This window comes from Aethalodelphis obliquidens, unplaced genomic scaffold, assembly GCF_003676395.1.
Source record: "Aethalodelphis obliquidens isolate GAN/ISIS:26980383/991018 unplaced genomic scaffold, ASM367639v1 scaffold51, whole genome shotgun sequence".
Classification (NCBI taxonomy): Eukaryota; Metazoa; Chordata; class Mammalia; order Artiodactyla; family Delphinidae; genus Aethalodelphis; species Aethalodelphis obliquidens.
The window spans coordinates 10,293,826-10,315,150 of NW_020837995.1; the positions used below are offsets into that span (position 1 = coordinate 10,293,826).

The 21,325-nt window shown below is 49.1% G+C and overlaps 1 protein-coding gene across 8 annotated transcripts in view; it reads left to right on the plus strand.

Moving 5' to 3' along the window:
- The window catches only part of STARD9 (StAR related lipid transfer domain containing 9), a 127,801-nt gene that overhangs the window by 80,293 nt on the left and 26,183 nt on the right, over positions 1-21,325 (plus strand). For 5 of the 8 annotated variants that reach the window (XM_027084047.1, XM_027084052.1, XM_027084049.1 and 2 more), the window contains exons 10-23: positions 697-764; positions 1,843-1,940; positions 2,358-2,567; positions 2,733-2,830; positions 3,964-4,041; positions 4,461-4,532; positions 7,953-8,132; positions 11,170-11,221; positions 11,555-11,692; positions 12,396-12,478; positions 12,598-12,701; positions 17,884-18,077; positions 18,513-18,984; positions 20,697-20,971. In XM_027084047.1, coding sequence (XP_026939848.1) covers positions 697-764; positions 1,843-1,940; positions 2,358-2,567; positions 2,733-2,830; positions 3,964-4,041; positions 4,461-4,532; positions 7,953-8,132; positions 11,170-11,221; positions 11,555-11,692; positions 12,396-12,478; positions 12,598-12,701; positions 17,884-18,077; positions 18,513-18,984; positions 20,697-20,971 — 2,122 coding nt within the window. The remainder of the gene's footprint in view (positions 1-696; positions 765-1,842; positions 1,941-2,357; positions 2,568-2,732; positions 2,831-3,963; positions 4,042-4,460; positions 4,533-7,952; positions 8,133-11,169; positions 11,222-11,554; positions 11,693-12,395; positions 12,479-12,597; positions 12,702-17,883; positions 18,078-18,512; positions 18,985-20,696; positions 20,972-21,325) is intronic. The other 3 variants (XM_027084050.1, XM_027084048.1, XM_027084051.1) reach the window with 3 other exon arrangements.

Sequence of the window (21,325 nt, forward strand, 5' to 3'; positions counted from 1 at the left end):
GAAAGAAGCCAGACATTGTATGACTCATCTGTGTGAAATATCCTGAGAAGACAAATTTATAGAGATTGAAAATTGAGTGGTGACCTAGGGCTGGAGATGGCAATGGAGATTGATTGCAAACAGACTCGGAATTTGGGGAGTTATTGGAAATATTTTAAAACTGGATTTTAGTGATGGATGCACAACATTAAAATTAAGCAGCAACAACAAAAACCCCATATTGAATTTTTTTAAAAAAAGGAAAGGTGGTTTTGCTCTTGAGGGCTGGATGCCCCTGGATAGAACAGAGAGAGGCAGAGTCCTGCCCAGCAAGTTAACAGGCTGTGACTCTGGTTAACAAGAGACAAAGCCCCATCATCCGCTCCTCCAAACCTACTATGGATCTCTACTGATGGGCCAGAGCCTCCTGGAGAAGAGTTGAGCATTTACCCGGTAAACCGTGCTAGGGAGACTTTGTTGGGGGGTTTCCCACCTACCCTATGGAAGTTTTGCTCACATTTTTTAATGATGGCAGGACTCCGGGCTTACTGATTGTCAGATATTGAGAGCTCATCTGGTTCAGAACACATTAGAAAACAGATTTCTTGAGTGAGTTGGCTAAAAATCCGAATATCACCTTGGTTAGGAGGCTGTCATGGGAAAAAAAACAACATATTGTTCCAAGTGACAAGCTTTAAATATCTCTTCTCCCTTTAGGCAATCCTGGAGAACCACCTCCCCTCTGAAATCTCTAGCAAGATCAACCTTGTGGACCTAGCAGGCAGGTAATTAGGATCTCAAAGCCAAGTGGAATTACTCCCTTGACAATGACCTTGTTCTTGCTCATTTTACGGGGAATAAACTTTTCCCCACCGTTTACACATTTCAGTCATCCTGAGAAAACTACAAAAGAAACAAATTGTTTGAATGCTAGGTTAAGAAACTGTAGTTTTCCGAGGGCTAAAAAATTTCATGTTAGGGGTTCTCAATCTTAGCTGCCCATTAAAATCACCTGGACCTTTTAGAGCTCCCAATGCCTAGGTTGCACCTCAGATCAAATAAATCAGATTATTAGTGGAGTCAGAGGGAGTGCCAGCAGTGTATAGCCAAGATTGAAAACCAGTGCTCTAAGTAGAGGGGACTGAGTTAGCGTGCTTTTTTCCTTTGACCTAATATTGATTTTATGCTGCTCTACACATCTCTCAAAAAAAAAAAAAAAAAAAAAGGTTTAAAAAATACTGTGGCATTGGGGAGAAGATACTGCCTTTTAAGTATTAGAAGGAAACATGAATTGTACTCATTTCCATATCCAGAAAGAAGAAACTCTCAGGAATAATGTGGTCAGAAAAAAGTGTAACATGAAATTAGGCATATTTTCTTATTTTAAAACTGCTAAATAATTAATATGGTACATCGCTCCCTTAAAAGCTTAAGTGCTTTCTGGAAGAAATTGTATCAGCCAACTGGAAGTGTGAATTTCTAATATTTCACATTTACTTAAATAAGGAATTTGAAACCATTAATGACACAGCATAAAGCCATTAATATGTGAAATTAAAACAAAAGGGGAATTGTATATACCAAAAAACTATGTTGGTATCATTACTGTGAATAAGTATTAACTCAAAATGCTCTGGCAGCCAAATGTAATGAATCGTTTGCTTTTTATTGCCTGAGAAGCAGAAGGATGCCAGTTTGTTACATGATGGTAACATTTTTTCTGGAACTGAATTCTAAGGGGTTTATTATGTGGATCTTTTACACAAAGTGCAACATAATGGATAGTGTTTTTCAACAGCATTATAAGGATAGTGTCTTCTTGTTCACTTTTGTTTCTCTTTTCATCCACTGTGTTTTATTTAGTGAAAGAGCAGATCCCAGTTACTGTAAGGACCGGATTACTGAAGGAGCCAATATCAACAAGTCTCTTGTGACTCTGGGGATCGTCATCTCCACCTTAGGTATTTTGACGGTAGCCTGGATTATCAGAGTGGGAGGGGAGACTTTGAAAAATAACTCATATGTTTTCATTTTGTCAAAATGGAGTAGATACTTAAAAGGTTCTCTCTGATAAAGTTTACCTTCTGGCTTTGGGCATGAAAAATTGATATTTGTAGTTTTTGAACACAATGTGACCATCATCCTACCACTCTCATTCCAAAAAGAAGGGAGACTACAAAATTGTTTGGCTTAAATATTCCATCTCTTGAGTCCAGAGTCTAATTCAGGGACCATACTTAAAGCATCCAGTCATAGGCAGAAAGGGATTAGGAAGTGTGATGCTAAGTCTACCTTCTTCAACCATTGCTTTGTTTTAATGCATTTGTTTCGTAATTCCTTTTTTTTCTTCCACTTTTATTATTTTTTGTCTTTTTAAGCCCAGAACTCTCAGGTATTCAACAGCTGCCAGAGCTTCGGCAGCACAGTGAGCGATGGTAGTGACAGTGGGATCCCTAGCTCTCCTTCCAGGACCAGCAGTGGAGCAGGACCTTCCCAGAGGCAGTCTTACATCCCCTACCGGGACTCTGTGTTGACCTGGCTGCTGAAGGACAGCCTCGGGGGCAACTCCAGAACCATCATGGTTGCCAGTGAGTAGGCTGCCGGAGCTGGTTCTGTGTTGAGACTGGTGCTCTGCCACTGCTGCCCATTTCATCAAGGGTCTCAGACAGCCTGGGCGACGGCAGCAAGGCCAGTGGTCATGGGCTGGGTTGGAAAGGCTTGGTGTGTGTTTTAACCTTCTCCTTCTACCCCAGCCGTGTCTCCTGCACACACTAGCTACAGTGAGACCATGAGCACGTTGAGATATGCATCCAACGCCAAAAACATCATCAACAAGCCACGGGTAAATGAGGTGAGACCTTCATTTGAAGTCCTGGTCTGGTACAGCAGTTTACTCCAAGTTCTCCTTTTTTCCTCTCATTTGATTTCCTTCTCTTTGTACTCAGCCCAGCTGCCAGACTTGTTCTCCAAATGCCGAGGGAGTGAAATTCTTTCTTTCAGTGTCATACCGTTCTCTCATATCTCAACTGGCTTCATTCAGTTGCCTTTTTTGAATAATTTATTTTAGATGTTTATCTAAGGCCATTGGTCTTAAGAGCCCTTGTACACTGTTGCCACTCGAGGAAAGATCATTTAAAAGTGTCTGTGTTTACTGCCTTTATTCCAAGTTTATGTTGCTCTGTGCCTTTTTTCGTATGCAGATTGCAGTGCCGTCTCTGTTTTGGGTAAAAGTTGCATATGAGGAATCCTTTAGTCTTGAAAGCTGAATTAATAATGAGAATATTCCAAAAGTTCCTCATCTACTTTGCAGTTTCGGTGAAAAGTTCCAGGGCAGGGATCACAAATGGGTGGCCCACATACAGCCCATTTATGGACTGTTTTAAAGGGCAGTGTAGGGACTTCCCTGCGGTCCAGTGCTTAAGACTTCGCCTTCCAATGCACCGGTGTGGGTTCGATCCCCGGTCGGGGAGCTAAGATCCCACATGCCTTGCTGCCAAAAAACCAAACCATAAAACAGAAGCAATACTGTAACAAATTCAATAAAGACTTAAAAAAAATAAAGGGCAATGTAATTGGTCAGGTAAGTTTAGTCACACTCAATACAGGAAGATTAGTACCTTACATGCTCTGGCATTTGTATTATATTACCTACCTGACCTCCTGCTCTAGGCAGTGATTTTCAGACTTTAGTGTGTATCAGAATCACCTGGAGGGTTTGTTAAATCACAGGTGGGCCCAGCCCTCAAGAGTTTCTGATTAATAGGTGTTGGGGCATTGCGGGAGTGGGGGTGGTCCACAGAATTTGCATTTCTCACAAGTTCTTAGGTGAAGTTGCTGCTGATCCTGGGACCACACTTCGAAAAGACTGCCCTAGAAGTTACTCCAAAGGAGTAACCCGCTTCTTCCAGGCTAATTGCGATTAGCATCTCACAGCCATTCGGGGCCTGATATCAGTCAGTGGTGACCGAGTTCTCTGTGTTTCAGGATGCAAACGTGAAGTTGATCAGAGAACTCAGGGAAGAGATTGGAAGACTGAAAGCCATGCTGCTGAGCTTTGAGCTGGTATGTGGGCAGTCAGGACTTTTCTGTCCTCCAGAGCCCCTTCTCTTCTGCAGGGTATCTGAGCCCTGCTGCATTGTGTTCTCAGTCAGGTGACGCTTGTAGAGCAGAGGCCAGAGATAGGATGGTGATTACTCTGATTACCTGTGTAGTTTCAGATGGGGTGGGCACCCTCTCACTGTGTCCTCTCTGCTGTCCAAAGGGCATTTTCCTGAATGGCCCTTGTTCTGTATGTGGGCAGATACGGGGAATGGGGCCCTCCAGAAAAAATTTCCTTGAATTCTCCTTTGTACCAATCTGAGCCCAAATACTTAGGCTTCTGATTTGTTTCTGCTTTTAACGATAAAGTCTTTCCTATCTGCATCTTTTCCTTCACAAGAGTGAGGGTGGGACCCATGAAGCACATCTCTCTCTTTGTGCAGAGAAACTTCCATTCATTGAATGAGGGAAAGGATGAAAATCTGAAGGAGCTGGCTCTCCAAAATGAATTGAAGGTGGGTCTGTTGGGGAGACTCAGTTGTGCTTCACATCACCTTGGAAACAGATCTGACCTCCCTCCATCCTTCCTGGGCCAGAACTGCTCCCCCACCAGGACAGAGAGGTTCTGTATAGAGACAACCTTTGTCTCCATTGAGCCTTGAGTTGGGGGATGTGTTTGTCATAGGGCTGGTGACTGGCTTTCTGACTCTGCTTTGTTTTCCCGGGGGATCATGATAACTCCCTTCAGATAGGGACAGTAGCCTAGGAAAAAAATTATTTTCTAGTAAATAAGTAAATCAATGACATGTATTCATTGAACATCAACTAGGTGCTCAGCACAATGCTGCAGGAGATACAAAGAAGTCCCTGCCCTCAGATGGCTTGCAGTCTAGTTGGAAGCACATTTAGAGAAGGATTAAATGAAATAACTTACGTGAGTTAGACGTAAAGAGCTTAGGAAGGAAGAAATCAAATGTGGCTTGGAATTTTCAGGGCCAGCCTCAGTGCTGCAGTTGGAAGGCAGAGAACTTGAACTAGACCTTGGAGGATGGATAGGGTCTGTTAGATAGGGAGATGGGCAGAGGTATTGGGGTGAGGGAGGGATAACAGAAGCAAAGCCACGGAAGTGAGAGAAGGGCTGGTGTGAGACATGTGGACACACGGGGTGTGAGGGCAGCGAAGCTGGCTAGGATATGTGTTCCTGGTAGAGAGGAGCAGAGGGGAGGGGAGGAGAGGTCCAGTTCAGGAGGTTTGAACTTGACATGAACAGGGTTACTCACAGCTTCTTGAACCCAGTTAGTGACATGATAAAGGAGTGTATTGGGTAAATTAATATGACAGTTGCATGTAGAATGGATTGAGGGCTGGAAGCAGAGAGATCAACAAGGAAAGAGACTGTTGTTGTGACCCCATGAGGGTGAGGACATTTTGGGAGATTGAATCAAATGGTGATTCCCAGAGACTTTTTTTTTTTTAATCACTTGTGTTAAGTTTTTTTTTACTTTGTTTTTTTTGGCCGTGCCACACGGCACGCAGGATCTTAGTTCCCTGATCAGGGATCGAATCCGTGCTCCCTGCATTGGGAGCACAGAGTCTTAACCACTGGACCACCAGGGAAGTCCCCCAGTGACATTTAAAAGGAAGAAGTAGCAGGCATTATTTGGTGACAGGTTAGATTTAGGTCTTGCAAACAAATGTCCTCATTTCCAGTACTCTACTGCATCATCCTTATATGTTATTAAAGTATCCTGGCTATGTCAATATTTTGTTACCCAAACTAAACTTTAGGACTACTTCACATATCCAGAAGTTCCTCAAAAATTCTGTGTTTAGCTATATGGTCTGATTTTTGGTTCATTCCAGGCACATTAACATTTTTACTTTATACAGGCCGGCAGACCTGGACTTGAACCTGCCGCTTGCTAGTCTTACAACCTTAGGCAGGTAGGAGTGGGTGATGAAGGCTGGCCAGAGGGGAGGTGTCCTCTGCAGCACCTCCAGGGGGATGTGCCCTGCCACCTACCTCTGCCGGGGCCCAATCCAACCCAGCCCTTCACGGGTACCCTGTAGTTTTCAAACTTCAACTCAATGATTATAACATTAAAAAGAATGTTTCAGGAATTCCCTGGCGGTCCAGTGGTTAGAACTCTGTGCTTCCATTGCTGGGGGCGCAGGTTCGATCCCTAGTCGGGGAGCTAAGATCCAACACGCTGTGTAGGGCAGCCCCAAAAAAGAATGTTTCTAGAGTCATAAAATACTTGTACCTAAACTTGGCATGATTTTTTTTCCCTTAAGTTTTCTCTTTATGAGAGAAGGACTTAGATGAATCTAGTTCCTTTTCCTGGTCTTCCTCAGTTCTTCCACTCCCAAAAGAAGCTTCCTGCCTTGATAACAATTTCCACCGTAAGAAATAAAAAGGACCCTATATTCAACATTGTTCCTTCATGTTTCCCAAGTGGGCTTAGCTTAAGGCCTCTAAGCCTTGGTGTGTTTATTTTTAAAACTCTGTTCCTGATCCATAGTAAGCCCTCAGTGTTTTTTTAAATTAATTTTTTATTGGAGTATAGTTGATTTACAATGTTGTGTTAGTTTCTGCCGTACAGCAAAGTTAATCAGTTATACATATACATATATCCACTCTTTCTTAGATTCTTTTCCCATATAGGCCATTACAGAGTATTGAATAGAGTTCCCTGTGCTGTACAGTAGGTCCTTATTCGTTATCTATTTTATATATAGTAGTGTGTATTATATATGTCAATCCCAATCTCCCAATTTACACCACCCCTCGCCCTCAGTGTTTAATAACATTAGTTATTACTGTTGTTATTTTTTTATTGTGTGGTAGTTCAGACCAGTTTCATAGCCTTCATTCTCCCTGGGGAGACCCGTCTTGGTGCTTTGTTGGTTTTTGAGGTGCATACAAGCTTATATTAGAATTCAAGGTGCTGCACCTTGGGAAAGAAGTTCACAAGAGGACTCCCAGTATGGATCACATAGGAGGGGGGGTGGAAAGAGGGGAATTTAAACATATCAATAGATATGTGACTCAAATCCCAACTAATTTTTTTAAATTAATTTATTTATTTTTGACTGCATTGGGTCCTCGTTGCTGTGTGTGGGCTTTTCTCTAGTCGTGGCGAGCAGGGGCTGCTCTTTGTTGTGGTGTGCAGGCTTCTCATTGTGGTGGCTTCTCGTTGTGGAGCACGGGCTCTAGGCACACGGGCTTCAGTAGTTGTGGCATGTGGGCTCAGTAGTTGCGGCTCGCGGGCTCTAGAGCGCAGGCTCAGTAGTTGGTGGTGCACAGGCTTAGTTGCTCCGTGGCATGTGGAATCTTCCCGGACCAGGGATTGAACCTGTGTTCCCTGTATTGGCAGGTGGATTCTTTTTTGTGTGTGTGGTACGCGGGCCTCTCACTGTTGTGGCCTCCCCCGTTGCGGAGCACAGGCTCCGGACGCGCAGGCTCAGCGGCCATGGCTCACGGGCCCAACTGCTCTGCGGCACGTGGGATCCTCCCGGACCGGGGCACGAACCCGTGTCCCCTGCATCGGCAGGCGGACTCTCAACCACTGCGCCACCAGGGAAGCCCAGCAGGCGGATTCTTAACCACTGTGCCACCAGGGAAGTCCCCAAATAATTTTTAAAAATAACATTTATGGTGCTTTTTTTTTTTATAAAAACAATACATGCTCATTGCAGAAAAATTTTAAAATAACATTTATTGAGTTTCTATTTATAAAAGTAACAGTTGCTTTTTGAGGAAAACTTAGAAAACAGAGAGAGCTCACAGAGGTGCAAGGGCCCATGTGCGGACTTGAATAGTCACGGGGAGGAAAGTGAGGAAGTGATGCCGTGAGGAATCGGGCCAGATGGCGCTGAACCGTTCATCTGCTCCCTGTACTGAGTGTCCAGGACCACCTCCTCTGTCTCCTCAGATTGACCAGCTGACTAAAGACTGGGCCCGTAAGTGGAACGAGTGGAAGGCCCTCGTGGAACATTACAGAGTGGACATCAACAGGAGGAGGGCTGGGCTGGTCATCGACTCCAGCCTGCCACACCTGATGGCCTTGGAGGACGATGTGCTCAGCACAGGTGTCGTGCTCTATCACCTCAAGGTGAGCGGGCGGGCGGACGCACCCCCCCTCTCTCCTTAAGCCGTTGGCCCCAGAGGTCAGGGAGGGAAAAGCCGCAGAGCTGCCCTCAGGTGTGCCCTCAGGAAACCGGGCCTGCCAACCAACTGCGATCTGTTTTGTTTTTGTATGAATACAGAAGAAGACTAGTAATCAGAACAATCATTTGGTTTTCAGCTGCTGCTACTGTCTCTCTTACTTTTGTTCTCTATGCCTAAATTTCCTTGTTTTAAAGTAAGAATAATGCTGCTTGTATTCCTTATCCGGCTTCCTGAAGCACAGGAGTGCAGTCATGGAGGTGAAATCCTAACCTCGAAATTCCGGCAGCACTCCTGAGCGCTCCCTGCAAACACAGGCTGCTCACAGACGGCTTTCAGAGGCTAAAGGGATCAAAAGATCTGAAACGGTTCCCTTTCCGTACTTTCCCACTTCATTCAACCCCCCTTCTCCATTACTAGGTTTGCCTGGGAAAGAAGAGAGAAAAGAGGGAGTAGATTTAGGAAGCTTCAAGAAACTGTGCAGGAGTCCAGAGAGCTGGGGAGTGAGGGGTGACCAGGGCGTGACATGCAGCCACCCACAGAAAATAGAGTGTTGCGAAGGCCTTCCACAGAGACCTCGCTGCCCTGGTTCTTTGTCACCTGGAGGCCAGGGCCTCACTTCTGAATGAAGTATTTTGAGGGTTAGTGACCCATGTAATCCCATATCCTGTCCTCATCAAAAGTGTCCCACTATAGAAGGACAGTCCCCATGGATGGCTGAACATACCTTACATGGCCCAAATCCCTATGCGCATTGAAAATCCAATCTTCATTTTGATAATTGTCCCCAGCACGTTAAACTGACATTTAAAAGGAACAGAGTTTATGGGGATGTGTGACGCTGCTGTCATCCCTGGAGAAATCAGATTGCTATTGCTGCAGTACATGTGGTGGGAAGATGTCGGCACCACGTCTCACACATTTAGAAAGTCTGTGTTCTGAGGATAAGTCCTCGGGGAAGTTGTCAGAGACTGAGCCTCCCAGACAGAAGGTTAAAGTAGCTTCTTTTTTTGACACAGTATAAATCATCTCAGTGAAAATGCCTCAGGCAGAAGTGGCTGTTACCTTAATAACAGATCTGAACACCAAAGGCTATCAATCGTTCCATTTGTCAGAACCATGGGGAGAGGTTGGAGGTCAAGGAGAGACCAGATGGATTAAAATGCTCAGTATTTGAGTAGAACCGATCTGATATATTGATCGGAGGTGGAGTGAGTGGATGAAGTTAGACGTCAAGTGGCAGAGCTTAGGGTAGCAGCAGAGGACTGAAGGATGATGGGGAGATTGAGTTGGAGGCCGGAGATGGACGATGCTGGAGTGCTGGTGTCCTTGCCAAGTCAGTGCACTGGGGGTCACTCCCTCCCTCATGTTCTGGACGTGAACCTGGGGAAACAGGATTTCAGTCTACTTCTAATCATGGCATTTCTGCAGGTTTTGTACCCATTTCCCCCCTTGTTGTTTGTTTAGATCCTGGTTTGGGTAGTAGTATAACAGTAGTCACTCAAGATTCTCTGTTTTTATTTGCTAACTTGGTTCCAGACCCAGAACTAGTCCCTCGCAGTGACCTGGGAACTGTTTGCCTGGGTCACCTTGGGAAGCACCTTAGGTGGGGAGCGGGCAGCAGGAAGGGAGGGTGGAGCAGGTTACTGATATCCTGGACTTCATCTCATAACTGCCTTTGTGCTGCTGCCCCTCCCAATAAACAGGCATAAAGAGGCAGAGGGGCAGCAGGCACAGGCGCCAGCTCAGCCCATGTTAAATGAGGTGCCAGCACATTTTGGGGTAGTTTCTGCTCTGCAGATCTAGAAGTTGGGATGTGCTGTGGCCTTTATTCCTTTGGGAGGAATTGAGAGCTATCTGTAAAGCACTTGGCGCAGTGCCCGGGACACAGGGAAAAGTTAGTCAGTAAATTATAAATACATATCTTGGGCTTCCCTGGTGGCGCAGTGGTTAAGAATCCACCTGCCAATGCAGGGGACACGGGTTCGAGCCCTGGTCCAGGAAGATCCCACATGCCCTGGAGCAACTAAGCCCGTGCGCCACAACTACTGAACCTGCGCTCTAGAGCCCTCCAGCCACAACCACTGAGCCCGTGTGCCTAGAGCCCATGCTCCACAACAAGAGAAGCCACCGCAATGAGAAGCCCGCGCGCCGCAACAGACAGTAGCCCCTCGCTCTCCACAGTTAGACAAAGCCCGTGCACAGCAACGAAGACCCAATGCAGCCAAAAATAAATAAATTAATTAAAAAAAAGAAAAGATAAATACATATCTAAACTCGCATCTCTGTTGCCGTGTTGCTGCCTTCCTCAAACAGAGCTATGTGGTCTTAAACTGCACTGTTATAGTCCAAGGGCCAAAGGCCTTGTCTTCTACTAACCCAGTGATTCATTGATAGTAACTCCGGTTTCCCCCTCCTCTCTTGTACTCTCTTCCAGTCTTTTTTGATTCTAGATGTGCTTTTCTCCTTTTTGTGCTTCTTTTTTGTGTTTTACTCTTCTTAGAATCTGGTGTCTGTTAAACTTCATCTGCGGACCAAGAAGGTAAAAATCCTGTGCTTCCATACATCATCCTAGAAGGCATGTCTCTTTGAGACTGACTGGACCAAGCTTGGACCACATTAACCTTAAGCCCCGGGAGAAAGCTATACCCATGTGCCCACTTCCTCAGACTAGAGAAGCTCTGACGGCCTAACTCCAGGCTATGGGACAGAAAGGAGCCGACCAGCCCTAGTTGGACTTTGCAAAAAGCTGGTGCTGCTTAGTCATGCATTTTTCTGACCCCACCGTCTCAGGGGCTTCCTGGGCTGCAGCGTGAGTGGGCAGAGCAGTCAGAACATCCTGGAGCAAAGCTGAGAAGTGGTGTGGAAAAGGCTGGGGTGGGCATGGGAGGATGGTGATGACGCTCAAACAGGTGGGCTCTCCTTTGGGGGCAGGGCTGCATCCCTTTTTATTCTCATTAAAATGGCTTTGTTTTTCCCTTTAGGAGGGGACAACAAAAATAGGAAGGATTGACTCAGACCAGGAACAGGACATTGGTGAGTGACAGAGCATATGGGTCCGATGCTCTGTGGCAGGTATTCATGCTGGACGGGTTTCTTCAGAGGAACGTGATGGTGCTCTGAGAGGAAGGAATCTTTGAGGTCTGAGGGGCCGCTCCTCTTTCCCTGACAGGTTTTGGGTCTGGGACATGATAGGAGGAGACCCACATGGTGGGATGATCCAGGTCTGGGTGGTTTCAGGTGGTGGCTCTTCCTCTCCTGTCATGATGTGAGATCTTCCAGATTTGGATTCTGATCTCATCAGAAGACTGGAGGAGGTGTTTCTCTGGGCTGTGCCTCCACCCAAGTGACCCCCGCCCCCTTCTGTAGTCCTGCAGGGTCAGTGGATCGAGAGAGACCACTGCACTATCACCAGCGCCTGTGGGGTCGTCATTCTGCGGCCTGCCCGCGGGGCCCGCTGCACGGTCAATGGCCGGGAGGTCACCGCCTCCTGCCGTCTGACCCAAGGTAGGGCCCCCTACAGCCCGGTTTATGCCAGGATGAGTGATCGGCGAGCTCCATTCTCATGGGCCAGACCCAGAGAACTCAGTGAGGCAGGCTTTAATGATGGAACACCCAGCCTCTGCACCCAGAGATCTGAAGATTCCCTAATACAGTCCTCTTCCCGTAAACAAGCCCCAATTCCAGGGCTCCAGAGTAGAGAGTGACTCTCTGAAATTAGTACCTGTGTTTGTTAGCTCTGTGTCCTTGGGAAAGTCTCTGAGCCTCAATTTCCTATAAAATAGGAATAATAATAAAATCGTTGTGAGGATTGAATGAGCTAATCTGTGTAATGTTCTTAGCAGTGTTCTTGGCACTTGGAAAACATCCCTTATCATGATTACTGTCACTATTACTACTACTATTAATCTATTCAGATTCTCTCTGTCCTTTGAGGCTGAGCTTGGATACCCCCTCTTCAATAAAGCATTCCCTGACTACTCCACCTGGAGCTCATCTTGCTTTCCTTGGGAATAGCAGAGCTCCTCCTGTTCATCTCATTAATTCAATACCTACGTTGTACGGTATCCAATGAATACATATCTTATTGACTCAGCTAAATTATCAACTTGTGGGGGCAGGACTTTGTGCCCCAGAACAGTGGCCTGCACGTTACATGTGCTCAGAACACGAGCTGTGCATTGAATTCGCATCGGTCTCTGTGCCACAGGAGCAGTCATAACCCTGGGGAAAGCACAGAAGTTCCGATTCAATCACCCCGCAGAGGCCGCCGTCCTTCGGCAGAGGAGGCAGGTGAGCACATGGTGTTTCCACGTGGCTCCTGACCTCCCCGCTTCTCCTTTCTGGAGGGGGTCGAGCTTTGTCCGGCTCTGTTGGGATGGGGGTGATGATGCTTCCTTCCTTGTCTGCAGGTTGGAGAGACTGTTGGTAGCAGTGGCTCTCTGGAGTGGCTGGATTTGGACGGAGATGTCACTGCCTCCCGGTTGGGTCTTTGCCCTTTGCTGGGGAAGGAAAGGTGAGAGACAGCTGCTCGTTCTGCTGTGGGACGTTTTGGTTTTGCTTTTTAATTCATTACAACATGGAGCAGGGAGGAGATGGGTGTAGCAGCCAAGCTCGGAATGAGGCCTGGTCTGAACCAACGTGGGCGAGTGTTCTGAGGACGCTGAGCTAGCCGCTCAGCTGGTGGTTGTCAGGGTGGTGGTTGTGGCCTTCCTTCATTTCCCCTTGGGTATTGCAACTTTCTTTATCACTGAAAGAGGTATATAGCATATGATGTTTCCTGTGGCCACCTTCCTCTGTCAACAAGATTTACACCTGATGTATTTGTGGGTAGCTTTGCTGCTTTTGGACCTACCCCTTTAAATTCTATTAACCCCTTTAAATTCTGGCCTGCCTGTGTGCGAGCTCACGTGTGTGTCAGTTAGCTCCAGGACTGTGGCTTCCTCTGAGTTTTTAAAGTGACTGTGAGATGGAGAAGCCTCTTTTCCTCATAACCGTGGATCCAGTACTATGCATGAGGGGCAGGAACTCCAGGACCCACATGAAAATATCTTGGGGCTCTGCCCTGTGCTACTCGCTTCACCTGCCTTGAGACTGTGGAGTGTGGGTCCGAGTTTTCTACGTGACTCATGGGAACTGCTTTTCTTCTTCATAGTCGTTCTTTATCCATTTCTGCATAGAAGCCCCCTCCCAGATCGAGATGCCTTGTGGGTTGGATCCTGGGAATAATGGTGTCCTGTTCTGAAAGCCACAGTGGCTTGTACCTTGGAGACTTCCTGTAGAAAATGTCAGCAGGGGACCCGGTACCTGTGCGACCCCTGGTGTGGGGGGCTGTCCAGCACCATGAGCACAGGGTGCCTGGGAGGGTTCTGATGGCCCTTGGTCCCCTGCTGCTCTTTCCTCAGGCCAGGAGCCTTGATGGCAGCTGAGGATAGCCTTGGGGCAGACCTCGGTGGTGAGATGTTGGATGAGGACAGGAGTGCTCTGAGGCAGGTAGTACGAGCAGCAGGCAGGTGCTCACAGGAGGGCTGCTGACGACCAGAGGACGATGCTCCAGGGCCTAAGGGAGGATGGTCAGTGTTGGGTGACGGTGGGCCCTGAGGGGTGACATAGGGTGGAGCATATCAAGATCAAGGTAGACTCAGGACTGAGGCCGGGGCTCTTGTTTGTCAGAGTGGCCTCCCTTTTTGTAGTGAAGTCATGAAAGGAGGCCTTGTCTTAGGTCAGTTCCTTTGGGAAGTCGCACTGAGGATGTGTTTTTCCCAAAGTCCAGAGGTCTACAGGGAACGGTCCTGCAACTTAAAGAGCCTTGGATGCTGAAGAGATATGTTGGAGTTGGGCAAAGCGGCCTTACCTCCTGGCTGTACGACAGAAAAGCTGTGTGACCTTAGGCAAGCTACTGAGTCTCTGAGCCTATTGGTTCACCTCTAAGTAAGGATGCTACCGTCTCCCTCCCCGGGGTCCTCGTGACACCGGTTGAAAGAGCGAGTGCACATGGAATACTTTGTCCAGTGCCCGACACCCCACAGCCCCGCTGCCGGGAGGCCCTCACGGCAGGGGCTGCCCAGGAAGGTGGCCTCCCTTTTGCTTTCCTGTCCTCCCACCTTGCCCCAGTGGACCCATCCACCCCAGAGAACACTGGGCTTCTGCCTTTTTAAGGTCTTCTCAGGCTCTCTAGCCCCATGGGCATGGACGTGACCTTTCAGTCGCACCAAGAATGCACCCTTTCATGCAGAGGACAGAGGGGGACTGGAGAATCAGGCCTCTCCCCCTCACTGCCTTCGCTCTTAAGCTCCAGCTCTGGGAGCCTGTGGGCCAGGCCGGACCTGCCCAGCCACCATTGCCAGCACGCATGCGCCAGCCCCTGGCAGCAGCGGGTGGTGTGGGCTCAAGGCTCTGAGCGGGCAGAGGGGCCGGGAGAGAAAGTGAGTGTGCGGAGCCCTGCACGTCGTCAGCAGGGCTCCCCGTCTGGGCTTGTGTCTCCACGAGGGTCTCTCATATGCTCTTGGGTGGGGTCAGCTCCAAAGCCTCCCCGTGTCCTAGGTTTCCTTTCCGCCCTCTTTCTCTCTGGAGGGATGCTTCTCTGGTGGGGAGCCTGTGAAGCCAGAACCGACTCTAGAGCAGGGGAAATTGGCCTGTCGGCCTCCCTTTTCTCCCTGCAGCAGTGAGTGATCTGGACCTGAGAAGAGTTTGTCCTTGAAAACTGTCTGTTGTCCGTGTTCTTGGCATTTTCCCCCTGGGAATTTTGGGAGCTTAACCTTAAGTGCCTAGAGCCCGGGGGACACTGTTGCTGCTGCCACAACCTCTGCCACCTCAGCGAGTAGGTGCCATTGCATTTCTGCTGTGGAAGCTGCCGGAGACGAGCAGCCGGAGGGCGCGATGGAGCCCCGGCAGCAGCTGGGGATGCTGGAGTCCCCCAGGGAGAAGGGCACCGTCTGAGAGGCACAGAGGTCCTTGGCCGCAGGTTACTGAAGACTGGCCCTTGGTGATCTACCCAACATATAGCATTAGGTCGGCTTGTTCTTTTTCACATGCTTTCGGGGAACTTGGCTGATGTACTCAGCACAGGAGACATTTTCAGTCTGATGGTGTATGGCTCCTCGGACAAACGTGCATGTCTGTGGGGCTCCTCCCAGACAGTCTCTCCTTGTGGGCTTGCAGCTGCTATGGAGGAAGCTGTATTGGGTCTGTAGAAGCTGACAGGCTGGCTACAGCTTTCCCCGGGGAAGCGTGGAGGAGCTCTCTTCTAGGGAGAAGCAGATTGTAAATCTGAGGGTCTGGGGACAGTCAGAGAAGGAAGCTGAACACTCTCAGGGAATTCAGAATAAAGATCTCCTTCCTACCCCTTGTGTCTGATGTTGTAGATCGTAGCTGGGTGTGTCTAAGACCCTCTGATGGGCTCGGGTTTGTAATTCAGCCGTGTCTGTGGTCAGACACAATTTGGAGCTGTGACACAGGCGTGATACATATAAATGTATGTGTAGAATGTTTTCCATTAACTGCTTTTTCTGTTTGTGTGGCACTAACTGGCTTCTTATTCCAGTTGCTATCCCTGGCCTTTGCCTTATGTGTGACGAACGGCGCCTTTCCTGTTTTCTGTACCTTCCACTCTCGTGTGTTGCCCTTTTGCCCACAGCAGCCAGCAGCCGTCTTCCCCAGAGCACGCTCGCACAGGGACCTGGGCCCCTCCTGATTCCTGGACTCACTGTAGATTGAGTCACCTCCCAGCCTCCTTTCCAGAGAGGAGCCTGCCGTTGTGTCAGCTCCCACCCACGCCCCCATCCATCTATTCACTCTCCCACCCGTCCCTCCTTCGCTGTCCTCCTAAGGCTACATTAAGAAATCTTAATTTCTTCTAAGACAGAGGCAGCAGACTTTCTGTGAAGGGCCAGGTTGTGCTGTAGCCTTCGCCGCAGCTATTCTGCTGTGCCGGTGAGGCCCGGAAGCCCTCAAGACGATACATAAACCACACATGTGGCTGTGTTCCAATAACTTGATTCACAAAGCAGGCAGCGCATCATTTAGCCCGAAGGCTGTAGTTTGGGGACCTCTGCTTTCATTCTGCTCTACAAAGTGATAAACCTCCTAAGTGGAATGGACCCCTCAGAGCACACTGCTCAGATGGGTTGCCATCTGCTTCTAGTGTTAAGTCACTTAGAGAATCTCCAAGCCTGAGAGCCGTGGCCTCCTGGGGCTGGAATGAGGGCCGAGGGCAGGAGAAGCGAGGCTGGCTGGGGCTTTTGTGTCGATCTCCAGCAGACCCTGACCCTTCCCAGATGCTCCCCCCCCCCAGCCCGGAGTGGAGCCCCGTGCATTTGGCTCTTTTTGAAACCTGAGTGACAGGGACGGAGAGGCCCTGCGGAAACAGCATGGGAGGCCCTTGCATAGAAGTCACGTGTGACCTAGGGAGAGGTTAGCATGAGGGGAGAAGCTGTCAGTCTTCAGAGGAAGGCTCTTACTTATCCATGGTCACACAAGAACCTGGTGGCAGAGTAAAAGCATGACTGTAGTCTAGAATTTTTTTTTTTTTTTTTTTTTTAGGTGGAGGTGCCAGGGATTGAGCCTGGGTCCTCATGAAAGCCAAGAGAACCTTTTTTAAAATAAATTTATTTATTTATTTATTTTTGGCTGCATTGGGTCTTCGTTGCTGCACGCGGGCTTTCTCTAGTTGCAGCTAGCGGGTGCGCGGGCTTCTCACTGCGGTGGCTTCTCTTGTTGTGGAGCACGGGCTCTAGGCGTGCTGGCTTCAGTAGTTGTGGCTCCCAGGCTCTAGAGTGCAGGCTCCCATAGTTGTGGCGCATGGGCTTAGTTGCTCCGCGGCATGTGGGATCTTCCCGGGCCAGGGCTCGAACCCATGTCCCCTGCATTGGCAGGTGGATTCTTAACCACTGTGCCACCAGGGAAGTCCCAAGAAAACCTTTTTAAAGTTTGTATTATTGGAAAATTTTAAATACACTACAAATGATCAACTCATGGCTAATCTTGTTTCGTTTATATCCCCAACTCCTCCCCACTGGATCTAAACAAATCTTGGACAGTTTCACCAGTAAACGTGTCAGCATGTATCTCTGAAAGGTGTGGTCGAGTCTAAAGCTCTTGAACCCTCGTCCAGGGCTCATTCACCGAGAACAGCCCTTGAGTGGAGACCAGCTCTCCCCTGGGGCTCCTGCTGCATACACAGCTTGGCGTGCATCCGAGTTCCCTCTCCTCCTACTACCACATCAAGAGGGTTTCTGCTTTAGGAGTGGAGGTGCAGTCGTGATCGCTGAACAAGGAGGAGAGGGTTTCCATTCCCACAGTGTTTCTGGAGCTTCTGCTCTAGTCTAGTTACAACAGATTTTTAGCAGATACCTTTTTATTCTTTTTTAAAGGACAACGTTTCTTGATTTAGCTAAAATGTTGTGTTTTCTAAAAACAGCCGCTTTACTTTCCTGGTTATTTTCCTTAACCAAAATGAACTTGTGTTTCTGCTGAACCCACAGTCTAAGAATATGCTAGTCTCAGGACTGTTCTCCCCTCCCGCACTGTGACATCATGAGCTGCCTGTGACACCATGCCTGTGTGTCCCAAGTTGCCAGAAGTCCAAAGCCCTCTCTGCCTTATTGAATGCAGGACTCCATGGGAGGGGCTCAGGCCGTGGAGGTGTTTGCTGAGCTGGGTTTACATTTCCCCCCGGGTAACCCCGGCCCCTGTGACAGGAAAGCGCTGGGAGAGCAGAGTGACAAGGACCACAGGCCACCAAGGGCTGGAGAGACACCCTGTGGGGCCCAGATTCAGCAGCAGCGGCTGTGCTTCGTGGGGGATTTGAGGCAGCGAATCCTAGCGGGACAGATTAGAACCAAACAGGAACGGGAACTGGACGGGACGTGTGCCAGCCAACAGGTTAAAGACGGTAGGAGCCTGCTTCCCCTTCCCATCTCTCCACACTGCCCTGGCCCTCTGTATTCTCTCCTTTGTTTTCTTTGTGATATGATGGAATCTTTGGTGTTAGGGGTTCTCTCCCCTCTTTTAGAGACCAGAGGCTCTTACACGGGGGCTGGAAGCAAGAATAAGGAAGCGACCTTCCTCACTGCCCTCATGCGTGCTTTTCCAGGTTCTGCTGCTGGCCCTAGCATGTGCCCGCTGCCCTGCTGAGGCCGGGGCTTCGTCCACTTGCCCTGTGGTCAGGGGGCCCGGCACTCCTGCCCCAGAGGGCCACGTGGCCCTCATCCCACCACGTCACCCTGGCCAGCTCTTCACTCTGTGCAGGTGCAGCCGTGGCCAGAGGTGCCTGAGTCCAGGGAGGGAGGACGGGCTGACCTTCTCTCAGGGTGTTTTTGGTTCGCAGACCAGCAGTGGCTACTCAGAGAAGGGACCTGGCCGGCCGGCTTGCAGCAGCAGCTGCAGCAAGACCGTGTAGAAGAGAAAGAACTTGCAGCCGCTGTTCCATCTGATTCATGGTGCCAGACAGACCCTGAGACTCAGCCATCTCCCCTGGTCCAAAGCCAGAAGAGGGTGGTGCACCCGCAGCTCCTGTGGAGACTCGTGCTTCGGGTGGCGGAGCGGAATGGCCGGCAGAGAAGGGTCTCGTTCCAGCTGAAGAGGACCATCGAGAAGCCGAGGCTGCTGGGGACCCACAGGAGACCGGAGCAGCTCAGGTTGCTGTGCTGGCTCCAGGATGACTGCCCCCGGAGGCCCCCCTTCCCGGCCCCCTGCCCTGGTGCCCTGGTCCTAGGGCCTCAACGCAGAAGCAGATTGACAAGGTGCAGTTCCTTGAGCCTCCGAAGGCCCTGCAGCCGGCACTCAGCCCAACTGCGCAGGTACAGCCGTCGGAGGCCGCCGTGGGGCACTGGCCGAGGTTTACAGCCTTGCTGCCCGGGCAGCGATCTTTACTTCCTGGGGCCTCAGTTTCCTTCATTTGTGAAATGGAAAAATGTGTCTACTCTTCTTTTCCTCATCGCTTTTTCTCCTGATCACTCTCTTCTTTCTCTGTAGTTGATGTCTTCTAAGATTTTCCCTGCCCCCACTCTGAGGGGCAGCTCTTGCTGCTCTGATCATATCTGCTGAGGGAGAATCTCAGCCTCATTTTCCGGGTGCTCTAGACCCTGACTACCACATACGTCTCCTTGTGTGTGTCCTGCCGCCACTCTGTCTCATATTGCCTCAGACTGCACTCTTCCTCCCTCCCCTCCCCTCCCACCCGACCTGCTGGCTCCAGTCAGTTTCCCAGCCCACCTACCATGCTGAGCAAGTGAAACACTCTCTTTCTGACTCCTGGGTTCATTTTGGGATCCTCCTTGTTTCTTTTCTCCTTCACTTCTCACATTCAGTCAAGGTGAGGATATGTTATCTTCCAGACTGCTTGGAGCAGAGGACTATGTCTGCCTCTTTATATCCTCCAGGCCTAGCGCAGGGCCTTGCCCATATTAGTTGCCCAATTAATGTCTATTACTGTTATGTTTGCTTACCAATCTGGTCTTTAGAGTACTAGGTAGGCTTTTTTTTTTTAAGTTTTATTATGAAAAATTTCTGACATACACAAAGTTGAGAGAGTTGTGTACCTGTCACCCATGTTCAGCAAATGTCAAGATTTACCATGCTTGCTTTGTCTCCCCTCCTTCCTTTTTCTGATGAAGCATTTTAAAGCAACTTTTAGACGTGATGTCATTTCAATCTACATCAAGTATACACTTCTGAAAAATAAGTTTTCTTATAACCACATTGTCATCACACCCAACAAAATTAAGATTAATTATTCAGTATAATCAAAAACCTAGGCCATATTCAAATTTCTCTAATTGCCTCAAAATATATATTTATAGTTAATTGAAATTAAGATCCAGTAGAATTTACACACTGCATGTGGTTGTTATGTCTTTTAAGTTTCTTTTAATCATGCTTTTTAAAAATTTCTTCATATCATCGATTTGTTAAAGAAAGTGGGTCCATTCTGTAAAATGTGCCCCTTTATAGATTTGTCTGTTTGATTCCTTGTAGTGCCATTTAAGTTATTATTCAGTTCCTCATGTTGGAAGTTTTCCCTAAAGGCGTGGTTAGATCCAGATGCAGTTCAGCCTTTTTGTAAGATAAAGAAAATGAGGAACAGAGTGTACCTGGGGCTTCTTTGAGAGCCAAGACTATAGTCTGTAGTTTCCTTATGTACCTAAAGAGCTGACCCTGAAGGCTATAGGGGACAGTGACATTGGCCTAGTTTTTTTTTTTTTTTTGCGGTACGCGGGCCTCTCACTGCCGCGGCCTCTCCCGTTGCGGAGCACAGGCTCCGGACGCGCAGGCCCAGCGGCCATGGCTCACGGGCCCAGCCGCTCCGCGGCATGTGGGACCCCTCCGGACCGGGGCACGAACCCACGTCCCCTGCACCGGCAGGCGGACTCCCAACCACCGCGCCACCAGGGAAGCCCTGGCCTAGTTTTAAACCTCTTTCAGAGCAAACTAAGTGGGACTTCATATTCCTTCTCTCAGCAGGAAGTAGGGACCTCTTACTTTTCTGAGATGGCTTTCCTTGTCTCCACAGTATTTTCCTGATTTGGGATCCCTCCACCACGTCACCTCCTGTGCCTGACCCTACTGAGCAATTATCAGAGAAAACCCCATCAGAAGAGTACTTGCCCCAGGCTGCTTATTACCCCCCAAGGAAAGGGCATTTCATCAAGCATGCCCTCCGTTCTTCAGGCGAGGGGCAGCTCTGCACAGCCAGGAAGGCCCTGGCCAGGAAGGGCGCCTCACCCTCTGGCACCTGCCTCACTGAGAGCTGCGAGTCTGCCAGTGTCCAGGAAATGGAGAGAGTGGGTAAGCAGCCCCGTCAGATGGTGGCCCAGAGTTTTGCAGCTAACAAGCTAAAGCCATGGGATAAGCCGGAGGTCCTCACCCCTTGCACCCAGACCAGGAGGGCTGAGGCCACTCACCTGCAGGGAGGGGAAAAGAAGGGAACCTTGGGCCCCATGAGGCTGCTGAGGGAGCCAGTTGTGGTTCCTCACATCCCCATGGATCCAAGCAAGCCACTGGGCGTGGAAAGACAGCCAAGACTTTCTGGGCAGAATCCACCCCCCCCTTCTCCAAGCGGGGCATCAAAGAGGCAGCAGAGGGTCCTGGCAGCTAGGGTTGAAAAGTCCTCTCGCCTGCCTCACAGCAGCCCTTTGAAGA